Source organism: Emys orbicularis, chromosome 1 (assembly GCF_028017835.1).
Source record: "Emys orbicularis isolate rEmyOrb1 chromosome 1, rEmyOrb1.hap1, whole genome shotgun sequence".
Taxonomy (NCBI): domain Eukaryota; kingdom Metazoa; phylum Chordata; order Testudines; family Emydidae; genus Emys; species Emys orbicularis.
Genome location: NC_088683.1, coordinates 347,921,468 through 347,935,429, shown reverse-complemented (window position 1 = coordinate 347,935,429; position 13,962 = coordinate 347,921,468). Strand labels below are relative to the sequence as shown.

At 38.5% G+C, this 13,962-nt stretch overlaps 1 protein-coding gene across 1 annotated transcript in view; it reads right to left on the bottom strand.

The window, feature by feature from the left end:
- PICALM (phosphatidylinositol binding clathrin assembly protein) overlaps positions 1-13,962 on the bottom strand; it is a 124,368-nt gene that overhangs the window by 69,286 nt on the left and 41,120 nt on the right. The window contains exons 2-3 of the mRNA XM_065422919.1: positions 10,906-11,048; positions 2,371-2,446 (exon numbers count right to left, since the gene is read on the bottom strand). Of these exons, the coding sequence (XP_065278991.1) occupies positions 2,371-2,446; positions 10,906-11,048 (219 nt within the window). The remainder of the gene's footprint in view (positions 1-2,370; positions 2,447-10,905; positions 11,049-13,962) is intronic.

Below are 13,962 nucleotides of genomic sequence, written 5' to 3'. Positions count from 1 at the left end.
ATTATAGACTTAGAGAAAGAGACCTTCTAAAAATGTTAAAATATATTACTGGCACGCGAAATCTTAAATTAGAGTGAATAAATGAAGACTCGGCACACCACTTCTGAAAGGTTGCCAACCCCTGAGCTATACACTGTACAGTACACACCCTGAAAATCTGAATACATGATGTAGCAAATATCTAAAGATGTCACATAACTGTGTAATTTCCTTTACCGTCTGAAGTTAACCATCTCCTGGAAGTCAGTGAGCAGATTAAATATTTTTATATAAATTTGTGGATACTAGCAAAGAAAGTGCCTATATATGCTTACTGATTTATTTGTTGTAAGATTTCTTAACTAGCATACATGTATGTATAAAAGTCTTACGTTTTCAGAGCCAATCTCAAAGTCCCTACATACTCTTTTAGAAGTTAATACAGCAAAATGCACTGAACTAAATTGACATTAATAAGTGGGAGTTTGCACATGCAAAGATTGTAGGATTAGATTGACGTATCTTAATTACATCCAAAAATCTTTCCTATGGGTGCAGGCCATGAAATCCTATCCTCTGCTTTATTCCCCAGAGGAAACACGGGAGTTAGATGGCAAAGGTCTCTTTTCATATTCTATGCCAGTCTACCCTTGAAAATTAAGTCTCAGCTTGACAGTTTTGAGTCATTTACCACAATGAAAACTGCTGTCCAAAGCAATCAGCAAGAGTACGTATATTATACTATAATTATGGCAAAACAAAATTGAAGCAGCTATATAAAGTGCAAAGTTGGAGACAAAACAGCTATTTCAGTACAGGCAAATTAGTAAATTTTTAAGAATAGCTCCATGCATGAACAGAATTACATGCAGCAGTGGGGAAACCTAGTAATAGGGACCAGTAACTGTTTCTTGCCCGATACCTACTCTAAACAAAGAGACATCTAACTGAAACAATTATAGTTTCAAGCAATTGGTCCCTACTACAGCATGTACAGGAGTTCATTTAGTTTTGGCCCTTTTATTTTGTTATACTTCTCCCAGCCTTGCAGAATACATGAAAGTGAGTAGCTCAGGCACAAAGATGTATTTGTCTACCCTTTACCACGACGATGGATAATTTACAAATGTTATTTCCTTGTTAAAAATTTTATTTACCCCTTCCTTGCAAGGAGGCAAGTAGAATTTTGCAAGATGGAATTCAATCATTCTATAATCATTAATAATAATAAGCAGTATAATAATAACATAAAAATAAAATAATAATAAAAATAAAAGGAGGACCCCAGTGTGTGAGGTAGTATGTGTGAAGTTTTTGGTGTAGAGCAGCGGTTCTCAAACTGTGGGCCAGGACCCCAAAGTGGGTCCCGACCCCCTTGTAATGGGGTCGCCAGGGTTGGCTTAGACTTGCTGGGGCCCAGGGCTGAAGCCCGAGTTCCACTGCCCGGGGCCGAAGCCAAAGCCTGTGGGCTTCAGCCCTGGGTGGTGGGGCTCAGGTTGCAGGCCCCCTGCCTGGGGCTGAAGCCTTTGAGCTTCAGCTTTGGCCCCCTGCCCAAAGCGGTGAGGTTCGGGCTTTGCCCCCCTTCCCACCCGGGCAGGCTCAGGCTTTGGTCCCCTGTCCTGTGGTCGTGAAGTAATTTTTGTTGCCAGAAGGGGATCACAGTTCAATGCAGTTTGAGAACCCCTGGTGTAGAGAATACAATACAGTCTGATCTGATCAAATCATTATCTTTGGAGCATGACCTGTCTCTTACTATATGCTTGTACAGTGTTTAACACAATGGGATTCCAATCTCAGCTGGACCTCTATGCAACATTAATAATAGTTTTTGAATTGATTTCTTCCCTGGTAGAATTGATTTCTTCCGACCTGGAAACTGAAAATTTTATTTCATATTTATTCATTTAATTAATCCTACATAGGCATGGGGATAGGCTGGATGACCACCAACTTAAATAAAAATTAAGTGCTATTGGTCTTTTTGTTTCAACCAGTACCAGCCAGCATCAAGAATAAATCTCTCCTGCCCCATGATGAAACTGGAATGCATTATGGGAGTTTTAACCTCTCATTTTATCTTGTATTGGCTGTTGTTGGAAACTGGTTCAGAACTATAATAAATAGCATGACTAAAATCAAACTTATATAAGATAAAAAATTATATCTATTCTTTCCATGTGGCACTATTTTCTACAATGCCACAAATGCTAGTCAGTTGGAAGATTATGAATGACATCCACAGAAGTGTTCTAAAATGAAGAATTTCACTTCTTGGAATGATATGCAATTTTTTAAACTACTGAAGAGAGGCAGTTCATCATAACTTGTGAAAATACAGTATTTATTATTCCCTAAAATACCATGTTAGTTTTTATAATGAAGATACCTTACCTTGCAATCCACTTTTGTCTAGGAAATTGCTCAAATTAAACAGTGTGTTTCTGGAAGCTAGATACTGGATAAAACGCTAGATGGAGAAAAAAGATTTTGAATCAATAAGAAGTTATTGCTTTGCTGGAATTTTACTTAATTCTGCACTTAAAAACAGTTTAGTTAACTCAGTGCTATCAAACTTTCAAAAAATTTGTAGTGTAACTTGCAAATAACACAAACAACCCCTATACTTCTGGGCAAAGTTGTAAGTGGAGGAATACAGGGTTTAACTACTATTTAACTGGTATTGGTGAAGGATTAAAGGACCCTTTGTTCTAAACTAGAATTAGCCACAAGAGGGCAAACTTCTCATACAGGCATTAAAATTTGGCATTACAACTTTTTTCTTCAAACATACTCTATTTGTAGAATCTTTCTGCACAGCTGGTAGCAATTTTTGAGCTAAATAAATACAAAGATATACTGAATGCAAATCAATTTCAAGTTAGGATAACTGATGGCATGTAACAATCAGTTTGACAAGTTGCCTTCCAACTTGCAGACGATTTCTCCTTTACTTACAAAGTAAACCTGGCAATTCGAATGCCAAACCAATTTTATGAGGATTATGAGGCTAACAATATTTCTTATGATGGAACTTTTTGGTAACTAGAAATGACAATTGGAAGATGAAACTCCTAAAAACCAGGATCAAGTGGTCTTTTTAAGACTAGGCTCAGATCAAAACCTCAAAACAAAGGTTGTAGAGCATCCTGCAAGAAACTTGAAAAAACTCAACTTTGGTTTCGAAGTCCTTGTGGTCTGTTCCAATTTAGTGCTGGCTGTAGAACAGTCTCGTGATTCTTTGGTTCACATTGCATTGGTTTCATGAAGTACTTATTTGAGGTCTGATTTTCAAAGACACTGAGCACCTGCAGCTTGCATTCACATTATTTGGCGTTGGGTGCTCTGCACCTCTCAAAATCAGGCTTTTAGTTACTACAAATAGCGAAAGTGTACATTTTAACAATACATAATCCTATGATTGCCTGCTTTAATGGAAGTGAATTAGCAGTAAAAGTATTACAGACCTGAACTCTTCTGTTTCTCAGTTGCTTTATTTTGTCTCATTCAAAACATTAGCAGAGACTTGTTTTTCATTTGGTTTACTTTTGTAGCAGAGCTCTACACAAGGAATTCTGGTTCACGAGACAAAATCTCCCTACCCCCACATACACAATGTCAGACGCTCTGACATGTACTGGCAGAGAACTATACTATTTTTTTTACCAGATCAGATTAGCAGTAGTCACTCTATGAAATGTAAACCTTTCAACTGAAAATGAGTGTCTGTATTTCAAAACAGATTACTTAGACATAAGCATGTTGCTCTGCTCTAGCTGAAAAAAGAGACTCATTTTTCAGTGTGCACATTGTGGTTGGGGCGGGCTAGGGATCATACCTCTGTAGAACTTTTTTTTTTCTTCCATATCTGTTTTACAGTGTATAGTGTGCATCCACAGCCAAGGTCTCTTTCAAAACTTCTTAATCAGTTACCTCTCACATGTGGTGGCTTCCAGAACTGATTGTAGTACAAAGGCTTTCTTCACTTATACTGCCTACATCAACACTTTGGCATTTGTAATCAGGGTATCAGTAGATTACCAGGAAATAATGTCTACCTGTACCAAGAAGTGAGCTAGGGGTTTCTTGACAAGCTTTATCTTTAGTTCCCTGTACACTTAGGTTAAATTTAAAATATTTACCTGAATGTTGTTTAATTTAATTACCTTTAAATATAATTATGGGATTTTATTTAAGAGATATTCAGCAGCATGAAGATTTACTATTAATACTACATAAAGATTCTTATTCACATTAAATAAATTCAGGAACCTAAAGGAGAAATTTTCTTATCAATTCAGGTTTCATCCTGTCTAGTCTGTATCTCATACTTTAGGAATTGCATGTCTAACCAACACCAGTACTATATTTGGCCTTCTATACTGAAGATTACATTTTCTTTCTTTCCATTCAAAACATTTTAGAAGAGCAACTTTACTGTACTCTTCATGGATTATAAATCATATTTCAGAGGATTAGAGAGACAGGCATTTTATTCCCTTTCGTTTCCCTCTCCCTCCCCCCCCCCGAACCCCAAACCATGGTAGTGTTAATTTTCATCAGTAAAGAAACCTCTTCCCCAGCCTTCTAAGCAGCCACATGGCTTTTCATACTTGTACTCTCAATGCTACATTCTAGCCTGCACAGGATTCTCTTGAGGGGAAACTCTCCAGAAGTTGTGAAATATTTGCTTAATCCTGCTATTCTAATGACCCTTTCAGCATTTGTTTAGGATTAAATACTGTTAAATCCCTACTGGGCACATGTATGCTTCAGAGGCCCTTTGAAGAAAGGAAGAGTTTTTTGCTAGCCAGTAAGAAGGGTTGCTATGAAAAGAATTCTGAATACTGACTCGCTCAGCCCTATTTTTAGTCTCTTTAGAAGTTTTCCGATGTATAAAGAGTGAAGAGGAGAGCTAGGTGGAGAATGGTCATTCCATTTTGTGAAGATCCTGGGAGCGCTGGGTCCAGGGCAGTTTATCAGGAGGGCTGAAGAGGAAGTAGGCAGGTAAGCTCCCAAGAAGCCTGCCTTATTTCTGGCAGAATTTCACTGATATTGAACCATATCTGTGAAACATTTCCATTTCAACAAATTAACAAAAAAGTTTTGTCAAAATGTTTCCAACAAGCTACAGTGAAAAGGCATCAGGATTTGGAGTGAGCTGAATAACTTGCACCTATGGGAACAAATTTATTTCCTCTTCCTCCCTGCTGGTCTGAGTAAGGGTATTACCTACTACACATATTACAAATGTCTTCCTGAAAGTCATCCATCACATAATTTTTCCTTATGTGCTAACTTTAGAAGAAATGAGATGGGCAGAAAAGCCAGTGCCATTGGAAAAATGAATTTTGAGGCAGCAGTTTAGTGAATTTTCAAATCAAGTCTCTTGCTAAACGGGATTCAGGGCCTGGAAGAAGTTACATCCTTATTGTAATCTCTAGTTTTATCCATTGCAGCTAATTCTACAGCTCAAGGATGACATGGATTCATTCATAGGGTAAAGATCTTGATAACTGCCCTGTTGCAGGTATGTGCATAAAATTAATGCTAAATCTTGTCACTGAGTATTTCTGTCTCTGAAAACTGATCCCCGAGAACTGATACAATTAATACGCACTAGTGCTGAGTTTTGCTAAGCTATATGTGGGGAGTTATAGGTTATCATCACTTGGTGGTAAGGGTCTTTTTCCCCACTCATAACTCTTGGCTTTTTGTAAGTGTACTATCTGAAAATACCATTGTAACCTAAAACATCATGCAGAGAATGGTTATATGGACATTGTACTGGGTCCAAATATACAATGTATCAGATAGGACTATAACAGAAAAATTCTGTTTTCAGCTGAAGTGACTGATTTTACATAGCTTGGGGTGGGGAGGGGGGCGTGATAGCCTTGAACATTCCAAACCTAGGCCAATTCAATCTCCATTGAAGTTCCAAGGATTAGACCACTTTCAACACTCTAATATGACAAGTAGTCTGTCTGGGAGTAGGATTTGTTTTTGAAAATTCCTGCTGGTCTAATTTAAAAAAACTGATGTTTACAAAAGGGCGAGGAAAAAACAAGAAATAATTTAAATCATAGCTAGTGAGCAAAATAGCTGCATTTTCTTCTCTCCCTAGGAAACTCCTCACAAAATCCACAGTATTGGGACCCATACATGGAAAATGTGTATCAATGATTGAGTATAAATGGGATTAGAATCTTAACTATGATGATTCTTGCTCACATGAACAAGATTAAACTGTATGACCCATGAACAACTCAATGCCAACTGGCAATGGGGTTACAATAATATCCTGATTCTGGTAAGTACATTCTGGTTCATCAAAGAATGCCATGTGAGGTCTTAAATGAAAACAATGGTCACATTAGTCATTACTATCGTTGTGAAATGTATCTACAGACACTATGTAAGGAGCTATGTATGTATACTGAAAATATGTTCTTAAGAGTCTGTATCACAGCAGAAGTGGAGAAACAGGTTTCCGGTCACAAAAAAAATGGTTATTCACCTGTCCGCATGTAAAATTAAGCATTGTAAGCTAACACAATGGTGGCCAATTTACATACAAAGTCAACAGAAATATCAAGTCAAAAAAGAAAGCATACAGAGGTGGAAGGCAACCTTATCTTGAGATACACTTCAAAGGTTTGCTGGACTATCTGGGGAACAGAGAAGACACCCTGTGATCCTGGACCTAGGAAGTAAAAGGGCAGTGCATTTACATTCGTGAAACCAGTCTTAGTTGAAATGCTGCAGAGAACACTTAGGGTGAGAAAAACTTCTTTAGACTGGAGGTTAGCCTGTTAAGTCAAGTCTAGTCTCTAGAAAGCGTGTTATGATTTTGTTTTATAGGTAATCTTCTTGCTTCCATTATCCTTACTACCTCTTAATTCTTAGATAATAAAAACTTAATATTGTTTTCACTATAAATATATCTCAGTGCTGTGATATTAAGCAAGAAGCTGATCCTGAGTTGAATCATACAAGCTGCTGTACACACTGTTCCTTTGGGGACAGCAGATGTGGTATTTCTGTGAGCATTCAGTGGAAGAGAGGCTGGACACTACAGGGGAACACTTCAAAAAGACTTGACTGGGTATACCAATTGTTAACCTGAATGGCAAAATAAGGGCTGGCATAACCCAGAGGAGATTGTTTGGGTGGCTAACAGGCTGGTAGTATCAGGGAGCCAACATCCAATTAAACACAAGCAAGTCTCCTTCATGCTGTAGGCTGGGAGTAACAAGGTGACTCTCAGTCCTGGGTACCCCAAGAACTATCACAAACTGATTGCCAAATTCAGTGATAGGAAAGAAAATTCTTTCCCAGCATATTGGCAGGGACTACTAGGGAGGAAAGAGCTTCTCATCTTCTCTGCCCACACTGAGCAGAGATAATTTGCTGGGCTCAGCTGAAACTATCCCACATACATTTCCCTGAAATTCTAAATGCCAGGGTGCAGGAGAGATAAGAGCCTGTGGATTTCAATCCTTCCCATCTTTTATTTATATTTTCTCCATTAGACTGATTTTATCATTGCTCATTACATACTTTAACTGTGCAAATACAATATGAACCCTTATAGAGGGATCTCAATAGTCAAACGTAATGGGCTCACAGTAGATCAGGGGTGGGCAAACTACAGCCTGCGGGCTGCATCTGGCCCACCACGGCCCTCCAGCTAGGGAGCAGGGTCGGGGGCCACTGCGTGCAGCTCCCGGAAGCAGCGGCATGTCCCCCCTCCGGCTCCTTTGCATAGGGACAGCCAGGGGGCACCGCTCCACACGCTGCCCCCCGCCCAGCGCCACACCCACCGCTCCCATTGGCCGGGAACCGCGGCCAATGGGAGCTGCAGGGGCAGCACACAGCAAAGCTGTCAGGCTGTGCCTCCGCATAGGAGCTGGAGGCGGAACATGCTGCTGCTTCTGGGAGCTGCTTGAGGTAAGCGCTGCCCAGAGCCTGCACCCCTGACCTCCTCCCACGCACCAACCCCCTGCCCCAGCCCTGATCCCCCTCCCACCCTCCAAACTCCTCGGTCCCAGCCCGGAGCACCCTCCTACACCCCAAACCCCTCATCCCCAGCCCCACCCCAGAGCCTGTACCCCCAGCTGGAGCCTTCACCACCCCCCACCTGTCCCAGCCCGGAGTCCCCTCCCGCACACTGACCTCCTCATTTCTGGCCCCGCCCCAGAGCCTGCACCCCCAGCCAGAGCCCTCACTCCCTCCTCTACCCCAACCCCATTTTCGTGAGCATTCATGGCCCACCATACAATTTCTATACCAGATGTGGTCCTCGGGCCAAAAAGTTTCCCCAGCCTTGCAGTAGATCCAGAACAGTTTTCCATTCACATTCTGACTCAGTTAGGCTTGGTCTACATCATTCAAGGCTGTGAAAAATTTTGCAGCCTGAGCACCGTAGTTAAGTTAGTCTAACCCCTGATGTTGATGTGGCTAGATCGACAGAAGAATTCTTCCACTGACCTACTTACTGCCTCTCAGAGAGATGGCAATTATAATCGACAGAAAAACCTCTTTAGTCAACACAGAAAACTTCTACACTATGGCGCTCCAACGGCTCAGCAGCAGTGCTATAGAAGTTGTAGAATAGGCATGTCCTTAGTATCTGAGGGTCTTTCAATTCCTGTGCAGATACTAATGGAACCAAAGAGTAGCGTTAATGGCTTTGTAGAATCCCATGAAAAGTCAGAAGGTATTTTTCTGTTTTTTCCTTATGACAAATATATACTATGAACTGTATGAGAAATTTCATTTCAATTGTTTCAATGTAAAAGAAATTTGACTGAACATGAAGGGGAATCTGAATATTGCCCATACCATACATATTATATCACGTATGGATTATACACAGTAGCCACTTTTCAAACTTAATTTTTAAAATTCAAATGGTAGTTTAAGAAAAAAAGGCCTCAAAATGTCTACTGTGCTATACATCAACAGAGCTAAAATTTTACGTCTTTTTTTAAATGCAGGAAGTTCACAAGCCACAGTTCATTTGGGTTAAGCATCTTAAAAAATAGGGCTGTATCATGGAAACACCACAATACCTATTTTGTCAAGGTTTCTGTGGAGAACTGAGGGCATGTAAGCAGGATGGGGCTTACTACTTTTTTTTTACATCAGCTGATATGTTAATTTTATTATTTTGGGCTGTTAGCTCATATTTAATTGATTGCAAACTTAATTGTTAATTATGGGTGCCTACTGCTCACATGTAAACATTCTTCATATTTTTAAATCAAATATAAATAAAAAGATGGTTGGTCCCCAACTAAAAAGTTTGGAAAAAACATACAATTTACAAACAATTCTGACTATAAAGAAAAAGCCTGTTTTGTCAGAGGCATGACTAGGTGACCTAGTAAGTCTCTTTCATCTTATGTCATACTTTTTTTTATTTCTCTGAATTTTTTTAATGATAAAAACAATACTGGCATAGAAAAGGAACCCTCTCTTACAGTCCTCTTACTTCCTAGTAAGTAGAAGGGCAGAAATATTGAAGATTTTCTTATAAAGGTATCTAGTCAAAGACATCTCTGTGACGTTGTGCAGTCTACATGGTTTTATAAAAACATGATAATAAGTGAATATAATGTAACTGGGATAGTTTTATAAAAAATTTGATAATAAGTGACTATAATGCAAATGGGATATGCTTTGTGCAAAAGGTCTCTTGTAAGGTATCATTACAAAGCTCATAAGCTACTGAGTGTGATCATCCTATTTGTAGAAATGTACCACTCTTGTATCTAAAACTAGAAATATAAAATGTAACTCTGAGGGCCTATTGTAATTATGTAAAGTGTGGGCCATTAATGATGGTTTGGAATCTTGATGACTCCCATTGTCTGCAGATGGCTGTTTACCTGTGAGTCTCCCTGTATATGTGTGTGCTGGCAAGTGAGTAATGAAGTCTTGCAGTGACATGTGATCATGTCACCTGAACTGGAATCCATCTTTAACCTGGTGCTTTTCCAGTGAGGGGAGGGGGTGGGAACCCAGAGGAACAAAGGGTTCCCACCTTATGCAAAAGATATATAAAGGGGTGGAAGAGAACTGAGAGGGGGAGAGGAGCCATCATGGAGAATCCCCTAGATAACACCTAAGCTGGAACAAAAGCTGTACCAGGGGAAAGAATTGTGCCCAGGCCTGGAAGGTGTCCAGTCTGAGAAAAACTTACTGAAGCATCTCTGAGGGTGAGATTATCTGTATTTAGTTTGATTAGGCATAGATTTGCGCATTTTATTTTATTTTGCTTGTGACTTACTTTGTTCTGTCTGTTACTACTTTGAACCACTTAAATCCTACTGTCTGTATTTAATAAAATCACTTTTTATTTAGTAATTTACTCAGAGTATGTATTAATACCTGGGGGAGCAAACAACTGTGCATATCTCTATCAGTGTTATAGAGGGCGAACAATTTATGAGTTTGCCCTGCATAAACTTTATGCAGGGTAAAACGGATTTATCTGGGTTTAGACCCCATTGGGAATTGGGCATCTGAGTGCTAAAGACAAGCACACTCCTGTGAGCTGGTTTCGGGTAAACTTGCAGCTTTGGGACTAGTGATTCAGACCCTGAGTCTTTGTTAGAGCAGACTGGAGTGTCTGGCTCAGCGAGACGGGGTGCTGGAGTCCTGAGCTGGCAGGGAAAACAGAAGCAGGGGTAGTCTTTGCACATTGGGTGGCAGCTCCCAAGGGGGTTTCTGTGATCCAACCCGTCACAGTAAAACAATACTGGCATAGAAAAGGAACCCTCTCTTACAGTCCTCTTACTTCCTAGTAAGTAGAAGGGCAGAAATATTGAAGATTTTCTTATAAAGGTATCTAGTCAAAGACATCTCCATGATGTATCTTTACAGAAGAGATACGATTTTGTACTAAAGAAATTGTATTACCTCATTTCCATACACCATTAGATGGTGAGTTGTGATGAGGGACTTGAAGACCACCACCCAGCTACTATTGGTAGTTCTTTCAAATAAGCTGTCCGCCAGCTGGGGGATGTTCACATTCATCTCATTTGTGCACTGGATTAAGTCTGTAATAAAGAGAATTGATTATTGTTATTTTACTTGTATATTTAGTATTCTTGAAGCTTGGTTATCATGACGGTACACATATATTTCAGTTTTTCATTCAATGGAGCAATCTAGAGATTATGGAGCCTTTCCCTGAATACCTCTGATTTAGCTCTCAAAGGTTTTCACTCTGTGGCCCCCTAGGAAGATGTCAGAGAGCTGCAGTTTGAAAGCCTTTAAAGTATTTCATTCATCCACAGAATAGACAGTATGAATAAAAATAAGCTTCTCAAATTTATTCTAAAAAGGACATTCTGCAAGTAAGAGTCATTTTCCTTGCCCATTTAATCCTTGGTGTTTGCTTATAACGTTACTTTACCATTAGTTAACTGTGATGGCAATTTTCATGATTAACACCTATCTACTAGAAACTGAACTGAGATTATCAATTTCATATGGATCACTGAAAAGCCATGCAATGGTAACATTATCATCACTGACACTGGCTAGACTCAAACTAGTGAGCTGGATATGAAAGTCTTCATATCCTGTATTCAGATCCCTGAGTCATGTAGTCCCCTTCCTAGGGCTCTTCTTTATGTTATTTCTCAATAAAGAGTAGGGTTGTGGTTTATTTGCAGATAACTCACGCGATTTACTCAAAAAAATTAATCGCAATTTTAAATTAGTTTTCTAAACTAAAAACTGTCATGATAAAGATATTGCACTACAGTACTTGTATTAGGTGAATTGAAAAATACTATTTCTTCTGTTTTTTTACAGTGCAAATAATTGTAATAAAAAATAAATATAAAGTGAGCACTGTACACTTTGTATTCTGTGTTGTAATTGAAATCATTATATTTGAAAATGTAGAAAACATCCACAAATATTAAATAAATGGTATTCTATTCTTGTTTAACAGTACGATTAATCACAATTAATTTTTAATCGCTTGACAGCCCTAATAAAGAGTACTTTTTCCATGTACACCATTGACACATTTTTCAATTTTAAGCCATTCTAAAAGGAACAAATGAATCATCCATCTTTCCTATGTGCGAAAACCACTGTTGTACAAAACATAATTTCTGCATATAATTATTTGGGAAAATATTTACTTTCAGCTTTTCTCTCAGCTCAATAAAAGCAGCAAAAACAGGCTTTAAAGTTTCCAGTTATCATATCAACACAGGGTTTGTGAAAGTTAATGTTAGAATTAAGAGTCCAAGCACCAAAAAGAGGATTGGTGGTTTGTTTTTTGTTAAATGACATCACAACTTGTGCATATATGATTATTTTAGATATACGGGGGGAAGCAAGAAAGTGTAATTTGGTGATTTCTTTTCTCTTAGTCTATTGGAAGTGCAAAGGAGTTTCTTGTGGAGATGGAATCTATTTTTTCCATTCATTACTATGATGTAGGTTAATGCAGTTTTCGTTAATGGGATTTTTCCCTTGGTTTTCAGGAATTGTGTGGGTGGGTTTTGCATGTAGCCAACATTAATTTCAGAAAAGTTATTATACTGAACGCAAAAAAATTAGCATTAATGAAACAAGTTAAGAAATCAAGTTAGCCATTGCAGAGTAGAGGCTGAAAGTCTGACCGTAACTCTTGTGCTAATTAAGTTTTAAAATATGTTCTATTTCACAATTGTGTCTAATACAATGAAACTGTGATTTACTTATAGTAAATTACAAATACACCATCTTCAGATATGGTTTGATTTTTCTAAAGGCTTAATGGGACTTATAAAAACATGCCAAGTTTGAACACAATATGGTCAATAGTTTTACAGTAATTAATCTTTAAATTAATCAGATTTAAATATAGTGTCTAAAGAAGAATGCATTTAAGAGACAGTAATCTATAGCAAGAAATATACTTGAAGTTACAATGGTCCAGAATTTTCTACATTCAGGAGCAGTGCGAAAGAAAGCACTGGTTGAACAAGAAAATAGCAACCAAAATAATCATTAATGTACTGAACTACCATTTACAAAATCCAATGTTTTGTACCATTGAAAAGCTGGGCTTTCCAATGAAATAAATTATTTCTTGTGAACTACTACAGACCTTGCCATGTCAGACCTTAAAAAAGGTTCACATAATTCCTATATAATTTATATTCTCCTCCCACTGCCAAAATTTCAATTCTACAATGACTTTAGTCGTTGCCTTTAAGAAGCCCTAGACAAAACAGCAATTATCTAAAAGCAACTTGGGACTCCCAGCTTTCAAACTGTACAGAGCATTAAATGGCTATCAAGGGGTTCACACGTGGTATCATTACTTAAGTCTTGTCCAAATTTACAGGAAAAAAAGATTGTGACCAGCGTTAGGTGATCTTAAGGTCTGATACCTTATAACTTTGAATAAGTATCAGAGGGGTAGCCATGTTAGTCTGGATCTGTAAAAAGCAACGAAGAGTCCTGTGGCACCTTATAGACTAACAGACGTATTGGAGCATAAGCTTTCGTGCGTCTGACGAAGTGGGTATTCACCCACAAAAGCTTATGCTCCAGTACGTCTGTTAGTCTATAAGGTGCCTCAGGACTCTTTGTAACTTTGAATAAGAGCATTTAATGGATCAACTTTTTCCCAATGGGTCAGTAAACCTTTTTAAGAACTGTTCCCAGCCCAGCAATCAGAAAAGATTTACGATTTTAATCTTGGTATAGGTTTAGTTTCTGTAATAATGCAATAATCAAACAACACCTTCCCACACCCAAAAAATTCATAAAAAGGCAGCTAAGTGAAACAACGTGGCTCCAACTACAACTTCAGAAGTAAGTAGAATTTAGTTAGTGGATAAATCTGTGATTAACTGAGGACATGGTATAAAGCTACTCTAAGAATTCAAGGTTGGGTACAAGGGCCACCTGAGCTTTGCCCAACTGAGTTAAAGGATAGAAGGTGGTGAAGCATCACAG